Consider the following 25844-nt stretch of genomic DNA (forward strand, 5'->3'; position numbering starts at 1 on the left):
AAATAAGTTCACGTATTCATTCTTAGTCTTAATATTTTGATCACGTAGCTAAAGGACATGATAACGTACGTGTACGTGTAATCGTAGCCAGGATATGTATTACATTGTTAGGGGATATTTCGAATCAATTTTTTCGAAACTCCCGCTTAGTTAGGTAGAGAGACAAATAGCCAATGATTTTAAGTGATTGAAAAAAAAGATTGGTGAAGAAATTGTATGTCATCAAGCAGTTTTCACTTTAAGCCTATTATTCTTTCTTACAAATTATCCTTATCATTTCTCTCTTATTCTCTGCTACCATTGCAAAATCTGGGTATTTATGATTTTTCTCAATCTTTCATATCTTATAATTTAATCTATTCTTTACTTCTCACTCTCTCTCTCTCTCTCTCTCACCATTACAATATGCGAATATTTTGCAACTTTCCTTAATCATTAATAAATTATTTCTTTGCATTTCCTAATTGATTTTCTTTATCATTTGCATTTTCAATTTCGATTTATATCTTTCTAAGTATTACTAATGTAGAATAGAAAATGGAATTGCAATTATCCATTTTATAAAATGTACAGTTGTTATTTTACAGTTTGTTATTTTAATTTCAGAATTATTCTGTTAATGTTTCTAATTATTCCATAAACAATTCTTTTCCAATTTTTATGATGGATTTTGATGATAGCTGTTGCTTTCTGGAGAATAATTTTGATCAATTTCATTTGATAAATTTACTTTCACCAAATGATTCTGAGATCAATCTTAACAGTACCACTGAACAAACGAAAGATCAGGTTTCTTTTTATCATTTAATTAATGATAGCAATGTTTAGCTAGCTCATAGTTATCAACTTGCTTGACGTTCTTAACATTTGAATTCATTTTTGTTTGATTAATAGATGATAGGAGAACGTCCAAGTGTCATTTGGAATTTCTAAAGTAACAAATCAATACTTTATCCTTCTTTTTCAACAATTCAGAGCAATACTAACTTTGTACATTATTGATTTGATAATAATTATTTTCAGCTTTCGGAGATCATTGATAATTTTGGACTTGATTTAAGTCCACAGGACAACAATGAAGTATTTTCAACGTATGATTCGTCGATATTTGATGCTGTTACGCTTGAAAACGATTTTATGAATCAAATATTGTATGATAATGCTTCACCATCTACCAGTGATTCTGGAAATTACTCGCCAACATGCTCTACCTCAGATGTATGCATTTTCCAAGTAATTGAATACTTATGTAAACTGATGATGATTTTCACGGACATAAACCCATTAAACTAGTAATTTGGTGACTATCATCCCTTTCCTCAAAAATTATAAAGAGCTGGTAATGACAATATTAAGTTATTTAATGGACCTTACTAGCACCAATTAAATTCCTTAAAGATATTGGAAGTAATTTACTTCTCATTAAATGATTAAAAATGACACATTTTTGAAGGACCAGAGTGCTGCTGATAGCGATCGAATCATAAATAGCGCCCAAGCAACACAAGTACATCAGTTGGAAACAAAATTCACTGTAGCGCCTAATCCAAGTCGCCTTGTTCCCGTTCAAATTCCTGTTCGACAGGTTTATAGCTTGACTTTCTTGATAGGAATAATTTTTCATTATGTTTAGACTGTTTCAGTAACAAGCAATTTATTGTGTAGCTATTATACATACAACTTTTCCGTATGGGTTATGCTTTAAGCTTATGCTTGTTCCATTTCTTATAATGATGTCTTTTTTTTCTTGCTCTGTACCTTATTTCTTGTTTTGAGTATAAGAAAGGCTTCCTAAAATGTATTTAGAATTTAGAAATGAAGCTCATTATGATTATTTTTAATCATGAAGCATTAATTTAATTGATGGATTTACATAAGAATTATAGCTAAATAAATTTGAAAAATGACTAAACATTATTAATATGAAATTTTCAGATTATAACAAAAAGTAAAAGTGCGTCAAGTCAACCAATGATTTGCATCATGCCTGCAACAACCCACGTCAGCTCTCTCAACGTGAGTTTCAAACAGATATTTAGAGGATTGCTTCATATATGATTTGACTGACTTTCATCTCTATCCATTTCTTGATACTCTTTCCCTATATTTATCACTTTGTTCTTTTTCTTGAAAATTAGGGTATTGATTCGGGCATTTTAATTTAGTCGCAATTAGCTGTCAATCAAAATAAGCAACGAATGCTGTCACCGAAACGTGAAGGACCATCATTGGCACCAACACTTCCAAGCACTCCTGTTAAGGTAACTTTTTCATAACTTTGTTTGTCTTCAATAAATTGTTTTATTGTACGTTTTTTTCCTTTTTTTAAATTAACACATATTTTCCCATTTTTCAAATGGACTAAATAATCTTTTAGAATCTTCCTGTTTTCTAAGTATTATTGTCTTTGCTTCTGTGACTAACTTTTCAATACATTATCAAGTGGTCTCGCACATTGTATCGGGCCAGAACGAAGTACCAAAGTGGAGTTCATTTTTTAGTAGCTATTGTGGTCTTAGGTATAACTTAATATTTATGCAGAGTTCAGTTCATTTAATCTCTGAATACTTACATGCGACATTGTAAAGCGGGAGAATTGTTTTGTTGCTGACACTTTTCACAATAAAATATTTTTGTTTATTATTTAAGCTCTTCACGGATGCTGAGATGAAGTTGTTTCTTAGGCCTTTTTGAAGATAGCATGCTTTTATATCTTTGCATAATTTTATCACTTATCCATTTATCCATTTTAATATCAGTATTACTTTATGTATAAAATTTTTATTAATAAAAAATCATCTTAGCATTCTGCAAACTTTTTTAGGATTACGATCGTAAGAAAGAAGACAGGAAGATCCGAAACCGATATTCGGCACAGCTTTCACGGATTCGGAAAAAAAATGTTAGTTTGGCGATAATGTATTACATTTTCCTTTTTTCTTTTTCTCCTTAATTTTCCTTTTCTCCCGTTCACTAATTATTATAGGAAATCAATGAAATGAAACGAAATTTGGCTAATAAAAATGTCATTATCGAGAAATTGAAAAATGAAATCGAAATTTTGAAACGAACTGTTGAAACTTTGCGAAATGAGGTATATATCATCTTCAGTTGTGTCTTACAAACAAATGTCATAAGTGGAAACAGCAGGAAACACATGTTTAATATGTCTCAAATTGCATCTCACATCGAGAATCCATATGTATCAGTTCGATATAATTTTCAATCTTAAGAAGCTTATTAGATATAACTCAGTAAATTATGAAAAGCCTTTTTTTTAAAATAATTAGCTGAAAGACATATATTTATCAGAAGATTTAATGAAGTTTACTTATATAGATCGGTGTAAGTTAGGACCGATAGCAGTTATCAAGTTATCAGTTATCAGTTATCACTTTTAGCTTTGAAATAATACGCCTTACTAATTGAAAAATGATTGTAACTTTTGAATCCGAAAAAGTTTTTATACCAATCGTGATAACTGAATTAATTAATGTGTGTAGCCTGAAACAGATTTCTTAATTTGGTGTTACGAAACGTTAGGACGGTAAACAGAGATCAAACAGTTAAGCTCGTCCTATTGGAGAATCTGTGTAGAAATTTGGTTTTGAGTGATTAATTGGTTCTGAATAATTAATTGATATTTTGCGTCTTTTTCTATTTGAATTCCTTCCAACAATAAAATTTTATTTTTAGAATGAAATGTTGAAATCAAGCACTAAGTAATCGAAACAGCAGTGGTCGTTTAAGCATGCTAGCTGGCGCTGTTTGTCTTTTCGGATTTGTTTCGTTGTTGTCTTTTAGCAGCACCTATACCAGTTAAGTTATTTTCTGATAGATGTTTGTCTGTAAATATTAGAATTTAGGAATACGATTCTGTCTGAATTTTTTTTTTGGATGAAATGAATTTAAATGATTTTAGGAATTTGGATCCAATTCCTGATACAGCAAATCTTGTTGAACTAAATCTTGCAAAATCAAATATGTATTCCTCGCGAGATAAAGTAAATACTGGTCGAACTCTTCTTTCCTTGGATTATGATGGTGGCCTAGTGAGTTACTTACCTGCTTTCATTTATTTTTTTTCTTTTATTTCCAAATATCCTGTCGTCTTTTTATGTACCAGTGTTTTTAGCGGTTTAATTTTCTGTTTAATCTCTTTTTATCACTCATACTTCATCACTTTGGAAAAGTCCATCATTTTGAAGGTCTATTCATATATGTTCACTGTTAAACATTCTTTAGGAATCAAGCAAAAATCCACAGTCAAGTAAGAAGCCCGATCCTTTATCTCAATCAAACCTGAGCAATTCAGCAAACTGTGATAGCATGCAGAAGAAAGATTTAAATCAGACTGAAGCGATGAAGTTTGTTATAGTCTTTCTTAATTTATCTTAACTGAAAAGTGTCAGACTTTCCGAAACCTAAGAAAGTAAAGCAATCAATTTTAGAGTAGGGTACACTAATCATACTTGTCTTTCATATTTACTCCAGTACTAGTATTCTCCTCTAATTAAACATTGGGTTGCCTTGCATTTAATGAATGATAATTTGGCTTCTATCACAGTACAGTAGATACTCAGCTACATTCGTTGAATCTGTGAACGATGACTGAGATAAAGACTTTGTCGGTCTTTTTCATCTCACTTTTATCGGAGTTCCGTATGCTTAACCCAAGCGATCCTCGTATGTGAAACATTTCTAGAAGTTGGAGATATCTCTGGTACTATCTTTAATCTCCCGAAAGTGCTGATATACGTAGTTATAAAGAAGTAACATCATCGCTGGAATTATATTTATTATACGAAACTTTTTCTTGTGTGGAATATAAAATTCTTGAAAAGTGATAAAATTAGAATAATGTTTTACATGTAGTCTGCAAAATCCGGATTTTGTTCGTTATTTTCTCACCTTTAATTGATTTGTTACCCATAATATTTATAAAACGTTGCTGCCTCAATCTTAGTAAATTTCCCTTTTTTTTTTTCATTTCTCGGAATTTTAATTTTACTTTAATGGAATGTATGTTGCAGATTGAATAACGACGTCTTTGCTTGGATTAATCGGCACGAATGTTTGCAGTTTATGCATATTCGACATATATTTCGTGTTCCAATACACGGGTGGTTGACAACTTCTAATGTAACAATAAAATCTGTAAAAGGTGCCGAACGTAAAAATGGGAAAAATCGTCACCAGCGGTTTGCATTAATAATAACCTTCAAATTTCAAATATGTGTTTACTATTTTATCCCGGAGTGAAATGTACATTTAATTAGAATTTTTATGGATTCGCTGTTGCATGACTGTTTTAGTAAACCCTTTTCATCCAACCATAGTAACACTTGAAATTTCATCGGCGCATCCAACATGAATGATGTTGAATAATAATGATGATGCAGTTAAGTGATCTAATCTTTCCAATTTTTTTATATATTGGTTTTATAAAAGACTTGGAATTATTATTAGGACAGCAAATGATAAAATGGAAGCTGCACGCTTGAAAGCAATACGTGAACGTACTTGGCGACATATCAATATGATCAGCTCCAGTGCAGAAAATACAGCAATCAAATCGCAAGTGTAGGTTTTTCTAATGACTTTTTTTCCTAAATTGATTATTAGTCATCAGTAAAGCCTTAAGTTGGTAATGATTTTTTGAAATAATTATTCCGCTTTTGCAAGCACACATTTACTGTTTTTGACAAAACGTATTTTCATTTTAATCGCAGAGAACAATATATGTTATGTTTCAGTAAAACGATAGATTATAATGTTATGGGTCCAGAACATTTCTTAACTAACTGGTTGCAAGGTAAAACAGATGCACGTTCGGTTTTGGATGTGGAGGCACAGTATGCGGAACTTGCTCGAAATTTAAAGCAGCGCGAGGACACACTTTATGTTGTTGCTATGAAGGTTTCTGCTTCATTCTCTTAATTCATTACAATTAATACATACCTTTCTTAATCAGCGATTGATCGATTCCTCATCAATCATTTAATAGTTTTGATGGCGAAATAGACAAGTCTGAATCAGAAGTTGATCTCTCATAACCTTTCTATTGATGCACATCACAAGTTTTGAAACGAAGTTTTTTTAAAAGTTTTTTTAGAATTATTATTTGCTACCAGCATCAGATCGAAATGGTGTTATGCAACCACGTATGGCTCTCATTTTGCCTGCTCTATCATTCAATGGTACATTACCAAATCAGGTTTGTTTTCAGTATGAAATTCCTGCAAAATTTATATATAATGTTGCACTGATTACCTCAATTCATAACTGTAATCATCTTCTAGTTTATGGAGATTTGGAGTGCCTTTATTTCTTCATTTCATTGATCGAGTCTTCCCAAAAAGCCTAATAGAGCTGTTGTTTTTTTTTTTTGACCATGTTTTAAGGTAGTAGTGAACTATATCAATAGGTATTTGAACATTTGTGCTTGATGAGTTGTTCTAATTTTAAATCGAGCAATATTTTACTATATATGCAATACTCTTACCATTTATTTCAGGGTTTGGATATATATTTTAGGATTAATAACTCTATTGATTAGATGTTGGTTACGAGATATACTTTAGTTCGACTCTCGATGCTAACAAAACATTGACAGTGGACAAAAAGTGTTTAACAATGAGTAATTCACCTTTTCAGGTGGCAATGATGCGTCTGGAATGTGATATTACAGGCACCGGATTATTCCATCTTCCAAGTTCACTTCTGCCTTTATTTTATGATCACTCAAGCCGTCAGTAACTTCATTATTATAGCTCATGAAAGTAACAGTACTTCCATCAAATCGGATTATCTTTCATTGTAACATCTCTATAATATCTGACAAACAAAAGTTTGTTTCTGTATCTCTAATAACCATTTCCTATTTTCCTATTAATACATCTTGCCAGTCATGATACGTTGGTTGTGATACTTTCATTGATTTATGCCAAAAACTATTTATTTTATGTGTCAAAAACTCGAAATGTGGAATTAGTTTTGAAGAAAAAAGGAAACAATGACTTTATTTCGCGGTATTTGTCAACTTTTTAGCACTAATCTTATCTAAATATAATGGGCGATTCATTATGCTATTAAAAGAGATGTGCATAATTAATGAATATTATTGTTGAACAAAATATTACATAAATCAGAGTTTTTCTTTTTTCTTTAACAATTCCGACAATGATATCAAGAATTGACTTTGTTCCTCGCAACATACTTTTCTCGAGAAATGTGATAACGCTCATTGCCATTTAATATTTTCCACCCTTTTTGCCATAGATTTAAATTAAGACAAAATTCTTTAAATTGTTAAACAAAAATTGCTAGCATTAAATTTGACTCATTTTACGCGATCTGCTTCTTCAAATACTATTTTTTGTTGTCTTCGTACTCCAGTTGCTATTAAAATTTTGTTTAGCTAAATTATATTGCAATTAATATAATTATTAGCTCTTCCGCGATAAATACTCGATAATTCTGTAATCTCCAGTGTAGAACCTCCCTCATTTATATGAAATCTTCTGCATAGTAATTTTTCATATCTTTTTCATTTTATGAACATTGCTTTCATCTTCCCTCTTTGATTATTAATTTAATTTTCCAACCTCAAAATACATAAAATAATTTACTATCTCTTCCAAATAAGAAATAATGAAAAATTTTTTTTCTATTGATATCCCATATTTGAAAAGGATAGCTTAAAATTTCAACTTCATTTTAATCTAATTAAATCATCCTTCATTACTTCTTTTTCCTGATGAATACTTTGCCATAAAAATGTGATCACTCAATCTTTCAAAATATATTTAAATCAGATAATAACTTGTCAGTCTGGTTGATGTATTAGTTTAGCATCGGTCAATCGCAAATAATGCACTCGTCTTTTTGAGATATTAAAAGTTTAAAATATGACATTAATTCTGTTATAGTTTTGTAAACATAGAACTGTTTTATTCTACCGTCAAAAAATCAGATATTAATTGTGTAAAAATTGATGAAAATAAAGAACATTTCGATGGTAACAAAGGCTATTATTGCATTAATAACGTCCATTTATTTGTAAAAGGTATCAATCGGAAGACTTATATCAGCGGCCAATCAGTCAGTTCTTTGAATTATTCCCATGAAAGATAAATTTGCATGATTTTAAAAGGTTATCATTTTGAAAAATCATACATTATAGAACTTGACAATGACATATGAGAGGTGGGATAATGGTTACTCATGTTAATTCTGATTTTTTAAAAATGTTTCCATGTTTTTCATTCGCCTCTTATAAAGTATAAACTAATGAATGCCACTTATCGATAATATTAAGATTTAATAAACAGCAGAATGTTATCCCAAGCTATGCAATCAGATAAGCGCATGTCCAACAGTATTATCCTATTGCAACAACATTCGATAGTGAATTTCGGATTAAAATGCTGTCAAATTACTGTTGTTTGTAGCTGGTCAAAAAAAAAAAAAAAAAAGAGAAAAGAATCAGATAATTTATCATTAATTATGAAAATTCTAACAGAAAAAAAAAAGCAACCTTTCCTGAACGGCAAACATTCTACAACATTCAAAATTCTCTTAAATTTACAAACAAATAAAAAGGAAAAAGTGGAATGCAAGCAAGATAACACAGACGATTCCCGTCATTTTTTTTTCTTGTTTTTTTGTAATAAAATCAATGTTGAAGAGACTATGCCAAATAATCAATTCAAACATATTAAAGCCTTAAAAACGATTTTTTTTATTGCTAACAGCGTTAGCAATTAAGACAATCATTAAGTCAGTAGTTATTATTGAATTCATTCCGCAAATTAAGCATCATAGATTGATGTTGGTTGATTTCGAATTGGAGTTATTATGCTTTCCCTGGAAATTGAAAACCTCACCTAGAATTATTTACTCAGCAGATTAGTTCTCATATCTAGTGCAAAAAGTGGTTACAAAAATTTTATCACAAAGACAGAAATTTTTTGTTTTTTTTCAATCCTTGGGAAGTTATATCACAATGCTAAACGAGATTGTAACCACTACTAACTCTGTCCTTTCGACTGCTTAATTTTAATCCTCCAAATGTCTCGCAAATTAAAAACAAATTAAAAAAAAAAAAAACTGGAGGAGTAGAATTTAAAACTACATTAATTAAATGATAACTGAACCTAGCCATAAATTATAGCATCAACTTAGCAAAGAAAGCATTAAAAAAGTGAAAGAGCACAGCAATGATCATATCAGGAAACATTCAAGCATTATTGAACTAAAGAATAGCAAACAATAAAAAGTAGCAAAATAAAGTGAATAAATTGTTAAATTTCGAAATAACAAACAAACAAATGGTACATTTTAATAACAGTGTGTATTAACGAAGGATAATCCTCAACTGATTATAAACATTCTTTAATTTCAGTGGTTGCAGCTCTTTTTACGACAGTTTACAATTGTTCAGATCGCTATCTAGGTGACTTATAAACCATTCACAACTGCATGGATACACCTGCTTCTAATAAATATGACAATTAGTGCTATACATTTTTATTTTTTTAATAAATTACTAATTTACGAAGAGTCGAAATTATTATGACTTTAGCCCTGAAAGCAAACATGGGAGATCAAACTAGGGCATTAAAATGAAACATCCAAAAACCAAGCCACCGACTTCACAGGAAATGATTTCATACATGACCAAAATCTTTTGCTTTGAAATGAATTTCTTGAAATCTTGAGATTATCCAAGTGAAATGTCTCATGTGAAACGAACAAAAACAAACAAACTAATACTTATCCACAGAAACAGTACTGCTACTACGTTCATGGGTAGGCTGTTTCAGTGACGTTCCAACATCTCGAATTGACGATATTGTTTTTTTCAACCATGCTGCATGCTTACTATCATTATCGCTACTGACTGACGTATTCATCTGAAGAAAGCAAAAACTTCGAAATTCTAAAACCAAATTTTGGAAAAATAAACTATCGTAATTTACATTTCACTCCGTTTCAAGATTAGTCAAATCTCGAAATAGCAATAATATGGTGTGAACCAAACGATCATCAACATGAACGAAAAAAACAAACACTTGGATTTCGAAAGTTAGAAAAAAATAAAAGAACAAAGAATTACATAAACTAGTCATAGCTTAGCTCGAACAAACATTTGTAGCAAGTAAAATAAGGAACAACGCCATTATTATGACAAACGCTGCACACGCATCTCGCCCTTATTCTTTAGCGAAAGATATGGAAACAAAACGTAAAGTTTAAAGATTCAGACTTTACGCCATCCAAATTCGCGTCTTTGTTTTCAATTAATTATATGACCAAGTATATCTTCAAAAAATATCAATGCTGATTGCTAACGGAACCAACGTCATCACATTCCGTTCCTCATTATCTATCACCTACTTACTGAACTCATATCGACCAATGACTGAGGTATTAAATGAATTAGTGTCAGAATGCGATAATTCGAATTCTACTAACTGGAATAGCATCAAACCTCACTCTAACACTTTTATTCAAAAAAAAAAAATTGTTATATATAAATGTGCTTCAGCCGAAAACAGTTATTTTATTACCTGATGGCTCAAGTCCTGGTTTCTGCACTGTGCTTCAACTAACTCAAGCTTAGTTTGAGCAAGATTGAGTTCCAGCTGGCGAATACGTTGCTCACTTTCTTCCAATTTATCCATCAATTCAATTATCTTGAAACCACAACGATCCTCCACCGAAGATAACTGAAAATAGGCAATTTCATTGCTCTATCAACAAAATCTGTTAAAGATTCATGAAATAATTTTTCCAGCAGAATTCAATCATACAAAAAGAAAAGATAAACAAAGATAAGCAAACATAAGGTACCTTTTTTGATGGGCTTCCATTCATCTGTTCAGTAAATTCAGCAAGTACAATTGAACATTGTTCACAGTGAGAAACCACTCCCTGAAAAAAATCCCTCCTATGAAAATAATCACCAAATATCTTCTCGCAGCAACTTACAGCAATCCGTGTTTTTTGAGCCTTGAAACTATCCTGTTGCTTCTCGAGTCGGTAACTCAAATCGGAACAAATCTCTTTGTAATTGCTAATAATACTCTGCGATCGTGATCCTTCTGATTCCAGCCGTAACACTTCTCTTCTACACATCTCCTTCACCTGTAATTTGAGCAAACAACTGTCAAATATCTTGATGACTTTATTCAAATTTAATCTATTTTAATGTAATCATTTCACACCAAAAATGCTTCGAAACATCTTTGAATGTAATGATACAGTTACCTATGCTCGATACGGGATATTCTACCGAGAGAGAGTAAGAAATACATTACAATTAAAACAAAGCACTTCCTCAGACTCTAAAGCTCGCATTTTCATAACTTTGAATCAATTCCGTATTGAATTTCGTATAAAAACGTAATCCAACCTGATCGTATTCAGTCCGTAATCCATTATTTTCTTCTTCAAGATCTTTTGCTGTTCGCATGCACCTCTCAAGCTGCCCCTGTAAGCTTTCGACACTGTCTTCTGCCTGTAATAAGATTCAATTCATGAGGCTGAGGAAATCCAGGTATGTCTAGACAGAGAAAACGAAAGAGAGAATAATTGAAATTGTACGTTAGAAATCAGCTTTTATACAGAAACACCGGAATAAGTAACATACGGTGTCCAAATTTTTCCTCAGTTCAATCTTGCTGGTTACGAGTTCATGTGCCAAATCATCATTTTCTCTTTCAAGTCGCATTACTGTTTCCTTCAGTTGAAGGTTTTCCCGCTAAAAAAAAATCAAGTTTTGGAATTCACAACAAATGTTTATAACTACCATATTTACCCAAACAACGAAATTAATAGCCAACCTCCATACGCTCCAATGGATCTTGAGATTCTAATTCACGCTCTTTCAGCGAATAAAACTCTTTTTCGTATTTTGATAGTCGTTTATGACTTATCTAAAAATTATGGTTTTTGAGGTCTTGAATGACTAACATGCATCCACTTGTTCTCCACTTTCGGTTTTTTTTTCGTAATTTGTAATAATAATAATATTATAATAAGAAATATTCTGATTCAAACTAACACCGAAATTAGTAATAATGCTAAAAAAACCTGTCAATTCATTAATTATGAATCCAGTACTGTACAGTAAAACGGAATGTAAGAAATCAAAAACAGAATTTAGGAAATATCAGCTGCTAAAGAATGCGTGCATTTTTATTACGGCTACATATGCGATATAAAATATTTTCAACGAAATTTCAGTATTGATCTGTCTACAAACGAATCCGATAGAACCAACTTTTAATTTGACAGCTTTATGAATTAGCTCTTTAGCATTTGCTTCTGTACGATAAAGTCGTGGCAAAACTACACGAAAATATTTGAGCGCTCCCTCGAAATCCAGTTGCAACAACTCTTTCTTGGATGCTTTCAATAGAGCTAATGATATGTGGAATATCGTATTCATCCCCTGGAATGGCTGACAGTCAATATCCAGAAAATGATACATGCTCAACAAGTAATAGGTAAAGAAAATGTGTTAACTACAATTTAAGCAATTCCACCTCGACCGTTACACACAGATTTAACTTCAAAGTTTACAAAATAAATTTCTGTTCAACAAACTCAACCGTACCTCACTGAGGAAAAGGTCTACAATAAAATAGACCATCTGCAGTGGGAATTTGGCAGTGAATAAAGTAAGAAACCATTGTGAGGCATACATGTGTGTTTCGACACCAAGATTATAAAAATGAGCAAAGAGATCCGGCACATAATCCTGAAAAATAACTGGCTTATCGTTAGAAAAATGTAAATGTAGTTCGAACATTCCAAAATTTTTTAATTAAAGTCAACCATGTATCTTCTTAAAATGCAGCAGAGGCTAAAGGAAAGTTTGTTAAAAAAAACACCGGGAAAATCAGTATCACGGAGGGAGAAATATCTGGATTATCAAGTATTCCGAGAGAATAGCAAAATAACGAAATATCATCAATTTTCAGATTTATTTCCCTTTGCTTTTTTCCTTTTTTTTTTTGAAATAAGAGTTGCTTTATAGCCATTTAATCATCCTGCTGAAATGTTTCGGTATATAAAATTGTCGTTTCGCAACTGCAACAAAATGTCAGCGATTACCTCAGTTAACCTTTGAAGCTGATAAAACCGCAAATGTAAAACATCCAACCCAAGTTTGAACAAATCACGCAAGCCATAATCAAACATTATTTTCACAAGTGTACAAAAAGCTTGTTCCTCGGGCATCTGAAATATTGAGATTTAGGGAAGTAAAACTTAGATTAGAGAACTGTATATTAAAAAAGTACACTAGAAAAAATACAAAGTAGGAGGAGACGTATTAAAAGAAAAACATAAATGCATGAACATTTACATGCAGTAATAATGCGGCAGCTAAGAAAGATAATCCTTGGCAATAACTGACTTCCTCGTCGTATAAAGAATATGCCTTACTAATTCTGTATAATGATTCCTGGCCTTCTCCACCTGATTCTTTAAAATATTCATGTGCTGGGAATGTGCGATGAATATCCCGTAATATTACCTGTTCCGACGGGCATTCCTACAATTTAGCTTATTTAGGAAAATGAAGAAATACAGTTGCCTTTACAATTAAGCATATTGCTAACCAACAGGACAACCCGGATTATTTTACCTGTGCATTTTTCGCACATCGGATGATGCCGAGCTAAAAGAGGTTTGTTGGATTTTCTTGAGACCGTTCAATTCAACAAAAGATATAGAGGTTTTGAATGCCACAGATTTCAACGAGAAATACCTCGCTTCGACGTTACATAATCTCTTTATGCAGTAACTCCTGGGCATTTACTGACTTCCTCGTCGTATGAACAATATGCTTTACTGATTCTGTATAATGATTCCCGGTTTTCTCCACCTGATTCTTTAAAATATTCATGTGCTGGGAATGTGCAATGAATTTCCCGCAATATGCACTAAGAAAATGATACAGTTTTGACAGAATAACAGTTCGATGCTTTTTTCGTCCAAGTGAAGAACGATAGAGACCAAATATTGCGCAAAAAAAAAAAAAAGAAAAAAATCACTTTTCCAAGTAATAAGCGATATGTTTGAGTAAGGTCAGGATCAATTTGAACTTTCGCCAAATACTGCCAAACTTCACCGCGCAAAACATCAGGCACTCCATTACGTATCAAATCAGCTAAACCTTCGGGCACTGTCCTAAAAAAAAATAGTTTACACTGTAAATAAGAGTTTTTAATTTTGCCAGACAAAAGAGCTGATACAAAAATTCTCACATTCACTACGTCGATGAGGTTTAACCACTCATTATATGCAATAATTGCGAGCAGCAGATTAAATCAGAACTAAATAACGAATTAGATACAATGTGAGAAATGGTAAAAATCTGCTCAAATAATGAAAATTTATTTAACTCACCCTTCGGGATCTGCTTTCCATTCCAGCAAAATTTTGTTCCATGCACTAAGTACATCATCAGGACATTCCTGATTAACGATACCCGAACCAGATAACAGCGGTTCGTCACTATCTGCAAATCAAACTGATCTTGCTTCGTCAAATAATAAAGAAAGACTAACTGGTCTTCTCAATTTCTGACTTTAGAAAAATATTTTTAAACCACGAATTTAAAATTTCATAGGAAAATTTATAAGTTCTGCTGTGCATATTTCATGCGGAAATATGACTAAATCAAACAAAGACATATATGCTTTTGACCTACCAGATTCATCGTCGTCTGCTGGATGTATTAATTGCGTCGGCATTTTCGTCGGCGATCTACCTAACGAAAGTCGACTTAATGATCGCTCACGTTCGGTAATTGATTCAAACTTCACCACCTGAAATCTAATTTTATAAATCCTATCAACGAACAAACTACCAAAAGTAAGTTCATTCATCCAAGTTCAATCTCTCTCTCGAACTGAAAACTGATACATTATCATCAAAACTTAAATCTTTGTCCAACCAGAAAAGATATTACATTTGCTGAATTTAGGCTTCAGGAATTCAGAATCAACAAGAATTTAAGCTTTTTAAAGGTACAGTGAAGCAACCCCATCCAGCTTCTTCAAATTAAAAGTACCCGATGACGTTGGAATGGGCATACATTCCAGCAATAACTATAATAATTGCAAGAAAACGGATTTTTTCTTGAAGATTTTTACAGTACAAATTATATAGTAATTTCTATTTAATATTCGTACATGAAGAAACAAATAAACAAAAGCTGCAAACTGACTAACGAAATGAAAGCTAATGCAATGTGATAAAAGTTATGCGTAACAAACCTTGAGATTAGCTTCATCTATGGAATCCACTCCTTCTTCTCCCATCTGAAAAAAGGAAAGGAATCGAGATGTTATATAAATCGTCAAGAATCAATAAGCAACAGTAATAAAAGTACTATATTTTTTGCTTTAGCTCCCTATATTATACTGTAGGTATGATCTTTTTGTGGATACCTTAAATGAATTACCATCCAACCTTTCGCATCATAATCATAACAAGGTTTTACTATCTCAGTAATTAGTAATCAAGCCTTTACTATTTATATGTTCATAATTTAATCGAATCTAGTTCAACAGTTAAAACAGCCGAGCGAATAAAACTGACACTTGTAATTATTTATTATGACTTTGTATGACCACTGCTTTTTTTTAAAATAGTATAAGAAGTGGAAGTTTTTTTTTTTAATTGATCGAAAGAAAAATCTTTTAAATACATGAAAACGACCAATTCCATCACATAAATTTCAAATTTAAAGAACTATCAGGAAAGGAGAAGTTAATGAACGGCTATCCGTCACAAGATAAACCATATAGCCATCTGTTAAAACAAAAATTTATACATAAATTCAGTGCCCAGCAATACCCCCTATTCACTTGATCTGAAATATATGAATTTGTAACGACTGTCAAGAGAATGTCAGGAATATAAACTGAAAACAGTTCAAAAATATGGAATGAAGCAATACGTTGATGTTTACGATTAATAATATAATCAATGATGGCATGACTCATCGGTGATTTATCACTACTTTTCCAGAAGAATCTAGTGAGTTGGAATATCTTTACAAGATGATAAATAGGAAAAAGTATAATACACCGATTTCTTTCTTATGGAAATTAAGGAAACACTTCAAAAAAAAGGAAAAAAAGATGAAAATACCAGCTACACATCTAACAAAAGTTTCTTTTCTTCCTATCCTCCTTTCATAGTACTTCCTCATATTTCATTTTCATTTCCTTTCTGAAAGTCAAAGACATAAATAGAGAGACCTAACTTCTTTTTACTATTAATTTTTCAGAATAATCCAAAATTATTAACTTACGCTTCATTGGACTTGAGAACGCAAAAAAAAAATCGCAATGAAACAAAAATAAGGGGCGTATATGATTAAAATTTGAAAATGAAGTTCAAGACATTCTCAACTGTTGATAAGAGTGGTCAGTGCATAAATAAACAATGGGAGAAATAGAAGAGTAATCGTATCGACTGATAAACACAAGCATAAACGCTTATGCAAATATATATATATATATATGTTTAAATAAAATACATCGTTTAGTATTGTTCTTGAGCGTTATAGATGAAGCTTTTTTGCTCGATTTTCATCGATTGCACAATGCTAGCTTGGTGGATAATCTTACGATAAGAAGACTAAAGAGAGAATAAGATAAAAGGAAGAGGAATAGACGCTAGGAAAACTGTCTAAGAATAAGACACTGCAGGGATGTAACAACTGTTCTATCACCTATCTGTTGCTTATAACAGAAACAGAACTTATTCCATACGTTATTTTGTAAAGATGAATTTAGCCTTTTATTGACAAAAAAAAAAAAAGCTTGTTGCCATTTTCACCTCATCTACTTTTATTACCATTCCATTCATTACGATAACTATGATATTTCGGCAGCGGTAACTTAGTGGACGAAGGCTTATTTTATTTATTTGCTTATTATGAACTAAATTTCAACATTTCAAACGTTATTTCTACAATGCAAAATCTTATCACAATATGTAAGTAGCAATCAATGAATTTAATAATCTGTAATCATTTTATACATCGATTTTCCTTTCCTCTGACTACTCCTGAGAATGGAGCAGTCCTCAAAATGGATGTGGTATTTGACCAGTTAACACAACGCTCAACAGCTATATTATTTCACTTTTAAACAAATCTGCAAAGAGATATCGATAATTCCGCGTTTTAGCATTTTCAAAACATTCCTTGCATTATGGAAAATGTAGTGTAGCCAAGAAAATGCCCATAAAAGGCATTTTATAACACTAATTAAACGGATATAATGGATGAAAGTGTGGGGAAAAAAAAACCCCTATATTATCTATTTACGTAGTTTTTACGTAGCATGGTGGAAATATTATTCTTTCATTCTGCTTGTTGGTAGATGCTGATGACATAATGTCCAAAAGCTAACCTACTTCTTTCGGAAGTTAGTTGATGCCTCGCTGACTATATACCCATCTATTAGAACGTTAATTCCTTGGTACTTTCAAAAGTATGTCATGTAATGATTAAAATGTAAAATGGTTCGCTACTTTAAATAAAAGTACCCAATAATAAATGACTCAGCACATCATCCACTAATGGCAAGTATCTCAAGTGATTTTTTTTATCAATAGCCATAAGAAAACAAACCCTTGCGGTAAGAAAATATTTTTCCACTACCGGTCTTCTAGACACGTACCAAAATCGTTCATGTTCGTGAAAAATTCTTGCTTTACATTCTATATTGAAACGCACCGGTTCATCAATACCCGTTAATATCACATCAGCTGCTATTGTCATGAAAACTCTCGTTTCTGAAAAAGACGACAGAAGCTAGAGTTAATTATTTCTTGATACAAAACAGTTACTGTGATCTTTTTAACGAAAGAATATCTGTCACCAGAAATTCACACAGTATCTTCTCTATATCTCAAATATATATCAAAAGTGTATTATAACCAGAGATTTTATTGAAAAATAAAATTACTAAACGGTGAGTACTGGACCTCTTGGAGTCTCCGTGTTGAGGACTTCCAAATTTTGCAAATGTGGATCCCAAATAGCTTCAATGATGTATGTTTTTGCATCATTTCCTCGTCCCATGGATTGCTAAAAACTATTTGAAATGTGATGGCAAATATAAACAAATTGTATTGAATAAATTCTTCACTACTGAAGCACGAACCATGTCAAGAAGATGCATATCATTATGACGTAAGTTTCGACCAGCACCAAGTAACAGACCAAAACACCTGGAAAGTATAAACACATAGCACTGAAGTATCTGCATACAAAGGACAATATTGCGTCAGGCAGGAGATACTAAACAAGTCATGCTTCACTCAGCTTGCCCATCCACTGGTTTACTTAAGTGATTATGTATGCTGTTTCATTTACAACATATATATTCCTCTACCTAACCATACCAATGGGTTTGGATTAAATTTTTTTAAATATTCAGTTCAGGTTTACAATTAGATAAATAATAACCATACACATCAATTACGAAAAAGATGATTCATGACATTACCACCGAGATAAGAAATCCGTAAAATGAATATTAAATTTAATTAAATGAAAGCAAAGATAAAGGTTAAAGTCAACTAACTTTCTAACAGTTAAAACTCTTCGTCCATGAGTTTGCTGCAGAACAACAACCACTTGCTTCTCGCGGTCTTTTCTTAGCTTAAAACAACTTTTTTCCTGCGGGCATACCGTAAAGCCTTTTTTCGCATCTTCCTCCTGTAAGTTAAGCCTAGATAAATTAGAAAATGGATATCTAAACTCTTAAATGTTTCAAAAAAATGGCAGCATGAAATCCACTAAAATTAGAATTAGGAAGTCAGGTAATAATTAAAAATCTGAAACATTACTAAACTTGGAGATGTATATCAAAAGAAGGAAATTTCAAGGATTTAAAAAGCAAATACTGGCCTGATAAAGCTGTGGAAAAAGGGCAAACAATATTTGGTTAGATTGTTTCAGGAACACGAGAAGACAAATCTCACTGACTTTCCCTAGCGTAACGCAAGCAATGAACAAAAAGCCATTGAATGTTTATATCTCACTCTCATTTCAAGAAATGCATCAAACTGGAAATCTTCTTCACCACCAGGACTGAAGGCACCCTCCAAGCTTGATGTCTCTTCATCAGCACTGCTCGGTTGAGATGTACGACAAAACTTCGATGAAGGTACTTTCTTTGTTGTGCCATTGTTTCGAAAAGCGTTAGCAAAATTAAGAAGTGCTTTTCCGGCCTAAAATAGTGAAATATCACATACTGTTAACCATATTTTTTGTTAAGAAATGAAAACGAAAAGCGTAGTTAGTTTCTTCCATAAAAGCCATGTATGACTGAATTCAGTACGATCGAGTCATTGTCACAGACAACCAAAATTTTACGAATTGATCAGACACTTCTGGTATTGTTGTCTTCTCAGATGGAAATGTAATTATCAAAGAGAAAAAATACAAAAATAATTGCGAACGAATAGCCCCCCAAAGATTTTGCTAAGAGCAAACATGAGGAATAGACAAGGAATGCGATATAAGAGTAACTTACTGCTTCTGGGACTTGACAACGGAAAACATGGCATTGATGTATGGCAACATCCGTAGGTGTCGCATTTTTCTGTGTAAAAGAGAGTGCGAAACACTCACGTTCCGCTGAATCCAACTGACCACGGGCACAAAATTTGATTCGATGAACTGGAAAACTGACCATTTCGGATTTGGTTGTACCATCACACATTCTACAAACAAGAGTTTGTTGCAGCACGCATGCATATATGTTAGTGGATGAAGCAGTAAAGTTGAAATTTAACGCAAACAAGCATAACATGCATTCCCTGCAATATGCAACGTCCATTCCTTCTTTGAGCGATCATATGAAGCTGAGTACTTGTTCCGAAAAAGCTTATCACATTTGGCCTTTTATTCGAAAAGGATATACAGGATGTCGCATATTGGTTAAGGATTTATTTGATAAACAGGATTATCTCATTCTAGTCACCAAGCAAGAACGTAAAGACATTACCACCGTTGCATTACAACGGCTTATTCAAATTGAATTTCAGAAAATATTTCTGAACTGTTAATATAATTTCGAATTAATAGAATAATAAGAACCAATTATAAACTATGTTTAGTTAATTATGGCTTGAGAAATAACAGATAAAATTACTGAAATCAATATATGAGAGAAGAAAAATAAAAAAAAAAACGATTATGGAAGTAAAACTCCAAACAAAAAACACCACTGTTAATGTTTTCAGTGAAAAAGTATTAATACAAGAAATGGCACTCCCTATTCCCTTATCAAAGTATTTCATGTATTGTAGAGATATCACAGAAAATGAATACAAACCGAACTATGCCAGAGGATGATTCGGGAATAAATAATATTACATCTATCGGCTTCTCCGAACGTTCCTTATTTAACAGCTGCATTATTTTCAGAATTTCAGTCTCATTACTCGGGTTTTCAATTTTTGCACAACCCAAATATGATATCTGAAATTAGTAAAGTCATATTAAATTGCATAAAGTAAATAGTAAAAAATTAAACTTAAATACAAACAAAACTGTGCACTAAAAAAACTAAAAAAAAGATTAAGAAACTTCGAAGAAAAGTTAAAACAGGAACAAAATCAAAAAGACCAAAAAAATGGGAAGGAAGATTGGGAATAATGAGAAATAATGCGGAATTTTCGAAAATCAGCTAGCAAATAAATTACTAGCAATAAACAAACTAGCAACAAACGAGCAATAAATCACAGTACACTGTTCACTGATCCTCAATTTTCACCTAACCTCAAGATCAGCAAAAGTCAAAATCAGCGGGTTTTTCATCTAACCTCAAGATCAAAATCAGCTGTTTGCAGTGATATCTTGCTCAAGATCAGCAAGATATCACTGCAAACATATAATATTTGACTCACACCACTCGATATTAATTCCTCAATTTAATATTAAATGGATAATGCAATGCTTTAATTTGTTAATTAGTAGACAGTTCCCTAATTGCCTAGTAAGCAGATAGTTATTCATTGAATAAATAAATATTCAATAAATAAATCTATGCCTGATATTCATTGAATAAATATATGCTTGATAAACAACCAAACAATACTTTACTGCCATACTAAATATATAAGCAATATAAGTTGCTTGTTTTATATGTATAATACTTTTATTTATATCTATATTAAAAATTAAAAGATATCTACCTACCTGTTCCATAGTAGCAGCCGTAACAGGATCGAGCTGACGTGATACTAATAGCTCTGCCTTGCTGTTATCAACACGGGCTGTTGTTGTTTGTTCTGGTAAAAGTGAAGCTGCCAGTTTGCACCGAAAACAAAAGAAAAAGAAAATCATTTAAATGTACCAAATAACACATATGACGTTTATGTCTGCGAATGTTAACACTTCCTTGACAGGTGAAACGAAATAACTAAGGTATGAAACAAAAGGCGAAAACATTTATTAGATATTTTGTTGAAATTATCAAACTGATCCGAATAATGAGTTTTACTTTGTTATCTTAGCATATTTTATGTTACATTATATCAATTCTCAACAATTATCAGATAATTTCCACTGAAAAGCAAAACAAAGGTGAGTTACAGTGGCAGCATATCAAGTATATCATTTTCAACAACTTATTAAAAGCAATAAATAAATAATGATAAGAAGATAACGACTAAGAAATGCTTAGTATCAGTAAATGATAATAATAACACCTTACAGTGATTATAAAAATGGACGGACCAATGTAATGATCGTTGGTCTTTGTTCCAATTCGACAAAATAAAAGCAAAAAAAAAGTGTTCACATATCTTAACAATATGAAAATATGGCAGGTGAACCATTACGAGCAAAAAATGAAACAAACAAGAAAGATTTAACATTCGAAGAATTAGTTATTAACTGTGAAAACTAAATGAACAAACTATGATGTCCCAAATCTTTCAGGCTTATGTCACTTTTTACAAAGCTATTGCTTACTAATCAAATTACTCCTTTTACCTTAAAAAACTATTACAAAAAAGTATAAAAACATATAAAAACACACAGGAAGATAGATGAATGCATGCATATTTCAAACATGTAAAAAGAATTGTTGGTATCTTCCAGTTCTAATAAACTTACATACTCATCTATACTAACACACAAATACACGAACTGATATATATAAACGTGTCACATACTTGCCTATATTGTCACATACATACACAAATAAAATGAATGCATAGCCATAACTGTGATAAATAAACTGGCTAACGAGTGAAATTAATTGAGAGCAATATGCATATACCTATACTCTCATAAACGTACACGTGAATAGATTGATGAATGGTTGAAATATACGTATTGTTGACAGATATTAAGTGACAGAGACGTGGACATGCTGCAATAGCACAATGCACGTGCGTGCGTGTTTGTGCATAGCCAAAATGGCATCGATTCATTTGCAGCCCTTGCAGAGGAATGTGTGCGCTTCATATTTGGATGCCATTCGCTGCATTTTTCTCACACACTGCGCCACGTTGCATCCGGCTACGCTTCATTGCATTGCATGTCGCATGTCGCTATATTTCACTCTTCTGCATTGCATTGCATGTCACTATACTTCACTCTTCTACATTACATTGCATGCATGTCGCATGTTGCTGCACTTCACTTCCCTACATCTATGTATCTTTATTTGTCCACATTACATTCGATTTCAATTGCATGAATTATACGTGACGTGTTCACGCTAGATTACTTTATATAAGATCACGTTTGCTACATCTCATATGTAGTGACTTCTTATTGTGGATGCATGAGAGTATCATTCAAAACATTCTCACCAGGGTCATTCCATAAGGTCAACGAATGCTAACCTTCTGAGAGTACCATAAATATTTGAAAAATCGATCATTCGAATGAACATTATTGTACAGTATAATTATTCGGAAGCTCATCCTGCTATCACTATTGAGTGGAGCAAAATAATCTACTAATATATTACTTAAACATATACTTAGATATCCGTTCATTCGAGATTTTCATCAAATATTTAAATCTTTGTTCACTCAAAAACGTATACATATAAGCATTCGAAGACATTTTATCAAAATATCGAGCAAAGATGGAGAAATCTATAATCTCGAGTTTGTATTTTCTGGGCATTCATAATTCCTGGATCTATATTCTTGGGACTATCTATTGTAATATATTTAAAGATATATCATTGTATTCATATTTTCATATGTTATAATAACATATTTCAAGATGGTGAAAATAATTTTTTTTTCCCTCTCATTTGCAACGACAGTGACACATAAAGACAAAAATACATTGCATTTGAAGAAAATGGTATTCGATTAAATTAGTACAAATTGCTCCGAGCAATGACAAAAATATCTGAATTTAGGAGCAGTCAATCAATAATGTTTTACTCATTTCATGAATTATTCAGTAGTTAAGTATCACGGAATATCTGGGCAAATTCGATGATAATTTTAATAAAATGCATACATTTTCACTTCGAAAGACATAAATGCAGGATAATACAGTAGGTTAGAGTCAGTAATATTTCAGATGAAGTAAGCGTATTTGTTCCATAAGTTAAAAGTAAGAAGCATTTCACATACTTGACATTGGAAAGTAGTAAAACTAAAGTCGAATAACTGAAAACTTTCCCCTGAAATATACTAATTTCTCTTTGGCAACAATTACAGCTCTCTTAGAAAATCGAAAAGTTAATTTAAGGCTTAAAAGTATAAAAGTAACAAAATATCACGGAAGTCAACAAAACGTCACGAAAGATGTCTTAAAAGTACTAATACTCTTTGTCTTAACTTTCTTTCACTTTATCTTGACATAATATGTTAACTTTTACATCCCTGTCATAGCAAAGAAAACATGGTTTAACCAGCTCCAGTATAAATGGAGCAAACATAAACATAAACAGTACAGGTCAAGAGCTAACAATAACTTATCAGTAAATCTTGATATGAAAAAGAAGAAATTATGATTGCGACAACAGCCGAACATTTACTTCTTCCTCTTCGCTGTCTTTTTTTGCCTTTTATTTTCAGTCAGTACATCTATTCGCTTTTTCACGCTTTTCATAGCATTTCTCGCACCATCGATCGCTTTCAGTGCAATTAATGACTTAAAATAGCAACAGTAAACAGAAATTAGGATCAATTACTAATATTTTACAAGCCAATTTCAAGTTCAACCTGCGGTAATTGAACATGATAAGCTTCTAGTAGTGTAGCGGAACTTTTGACTCGAAAAACTTTTCCTTTTGAAGGCCTATATAACAGGTGGAAACGACACAGTTTGGTGGTTAAGGTCATAAGATTCCTTTAAGAATTTTTTTTTGAAATGTAGCCGAAAAAGGTACTCAATTTTGTAAAAGAAAGAAACAAGCCGAACCATCGTAGATGCTCTTCGTTGAGCCAGAAGCCGTAAGAAGTCTTCAACTGTCCATTCCTTTTCATCTTTGCCTAAACGTGCAAAGTAGCAAACGTCCTTCCGTTTTGTATGCTCTACTCTGAAATTCCAATCATTTTAAAAATTCGAAAACCTCATTTCATTTTTTGCATATCCCTAATTCCTCCAATTTTCTAATTCCTTTAATTTCTCTAATTCGTCATGTCGCCCCTCCCTTAAAAAAAAAGAAAAAGAAAAAGACGACAGTTGAAAAATTGCAACATTTAAATTCAAGGAATAAGAAAGCTAAATTATAAAGATTAATCAAAATGAGTTACTAATCCAATCTATGACTCGGTTTAATTAAAAGAAGCAAATTTCGTCAATAAAAACTAGACTGCAATACTCAGTGAGCTTGGCTTCAGCATTATTATTGCACAAATGACTTACAAAGGATCATCACTATCTTCCCATCCGGTCAAACTTCTAAGGCAAAATGGACAACTGACATTATCAGCATTATCGCTATCTGGATCGAAGAAGAAGCCTGCCTGAGCCATCTGAAATGCCAAGATTTATAATCAAACATAATTACAAAAAGCAAATTTTACCAATCATAACGATGAAAGATGAAATGATTGACCTGAAATGCAAATAATAATATTCTAAAAATCAAGTAAATTAATTTATAATATGATTATAAAAAAAAATTTGAAATGTAACCTTTTCCGGAGATAAATTAACGGATTGATGATGAGGCCAAGCATTTTTTGTAAATGATTTCAATCGATTATTATAAAAGATATGCTCGGTGTAAGCGTCACAATTTAGCAAATCAACAACTGTTGCCATATTTGATAATCTAATTGATATCTCTACAATACTATAATATCATTTTGGCTAGAATATTCGCAATTCTTAATTAGCGAAAGACAAAAACTACCAAATTACCATTAAATTACCATTACACTTACCAAATTTACGACACCTATTTTTTCAACAAAACTGCTTATCAAAATTATCCATTTTCTAATTAACATTAATATTAATATTAATGTTAATATTATTAATGTTAATATTAATACATTATTAATATTAATGTTAATAACATATTAATATTAATGTTAATATTAATACATTAATATTAATATTAATATTAACATTAATATTAATATTAATAATAACAATGATAACAATAGCAATAATAACAATAATAATAATAATAATAATAATAATAATAATAATAATAATAATAATAATAATAATAATAATAATAATAATAATAATAATAATAATAATAATAATAATAATAATAATAATAATAATAATAATAATAATAATAATAATAATAATAATAATAATAATAATAATAATAATAATATNNNTATATATA

At 31.6% G+C, this 25844-nt stretch overlaps 4 protein-coding genes across 4 annotated transcripts; 2 read left to right on the top strand and 2 right to left on the bottom strand.

Moving 5' to 3' along the window:
• Positions 1-663: 663 nt before the first annotated feature.
• On the top strand, positions 664-3232 carry LOAG_18332 (hypothetical protein; the record flags this gene model as incomplete). The annotated part of the gene is made up of 7 exons (XM_020450994.1): positions 664-789; positions 1024-1218; positions 1454-1585; positions 1936-2016; positions 2166-2261; positions 2825-2902; positions 2987-3232. The coding sequence occupies 7 exons, from the start codon at positions 664-666 to the stop codon at positions 3230-3232; spliced, it is 954 nt and encodes a 317-aa protein (XP_020305264.1).
• A 670-nt stretch (positions 3233-3902) lies between these two features.
• LOAG_18333 (hypothetical protein) lies at positions 3903-6759 on the top strand (the record flags this gene model as incomplete). The annotated part of the gene is made up of 7 exons (XM_003139563.2): positions 3903-4052; positions 4246-4367; positions 5034-5201; positions 5470-5583; positions 5757-5919; positions 6116-6217; positions 6658-6759. The coding sequence occupies 7 exons, from the start codon at positions 3903-3905 to the stop codon at positions 6757-6759; spliced, it is 921 nt and encodes a 306-aa protein (XP_003139611.2).
• A 2967-nt stretch (positions 6760-9726) lies between these two features.
• LOAG_04027 (TBC domain-containing protein) lies at positions 9727-21397 on the bottom strand (the record flags this gene model as incomplete). Its single annotated transcript, XM_020446488.1, has 23 exons — positions 9727-9917; positions 10575-10733; positions 10858-10938; positions 10996-11151; positions 11420-11524; positions 11657-11767; positions 11850-11942; positions 12290-12460; positions 12626-12769; positions 13126-13251; positions 13379-13567; positions 14070-14205; positions 14425-14536; positions 14729-14846; positions 15297-15341; positions 17669-17832; positions 18025-18127; positions 18204-18270; positions 18627-18760; positions 19087-19275; positions 19581-19770; positions 20385-20530; positions 21251-21397. 23 exons carry the CDS (start codon positions 21395-21397, stop codon positions 9771-9773), a joined length of 3033 nt encoding a protein of 1010 aa, XP_020303178.1. The 3' UTR covers positions 9727-9770.
• A 2515-nt stretch (positions 21398-23912) lies between these two features.
• Positions 23913-25332, bottom strand: LOAG_04028 (hypothetical protein). The gene is made up of 4 exons (XM_003139565.2): positions 25175-25332; positions 24902-25011; positions 24455-24572; positions 23913-24184 (listed from the first exon to the last, which is right to left on the bottom strand). Exons 1-4 carry the CDS (start codon positions 25301-25303, stop codon positions 24065-24067), a joined length of 477 nt encoding a protein of 158 aa, XP_003139613.1. The 5' UTR covers positions 25304-25332; the 3' UTR covers positions 23913-24064.
• Between the last annotated feature and the right edge of the window lie 512 nt (positions 25333-25844).

Source organism: Loa loa (genome assembly GCF_000183805.2).
Source record: "Loa loa unplaced genomic scaffold supercont3.265, whole genome shotgun sequence".
In the NCBI taxonomy this organism is placed as follows: Eukaryota; Metazoa; Nematoda; class Chromadorea; order Rhabditida; family Onchocercidae; genus Loa; species Loa loa.

What these genes read in the sequence shown, in the direction of transcription:
- LOAG_04028 (XM_003139565.2), bottom strand. Translation starts at nt 25,303, where the DNA reads ATGGCAACAGTTGTTGATTTGCTAAATTGTGACGCTTACACCGAGCAT. An exon ending in GAAGATAGTGATGATCCTTT is followed by an intron (nt 24,573 to 24,901) that starts GTAAGTCATTTG and finishes TTGGAATTTCAG; the next exon opens with AGTAGAGCATACAAAACGGA. An exon ending in AACGAAGAGCATCTACGATG is followed by an intron (nt 24,185 to 24,454) that starts GTTCGGCTTGTT and finishes TGCTATTTTAAG; the next exon opens with TCATTAATTGCACTGAAAGC.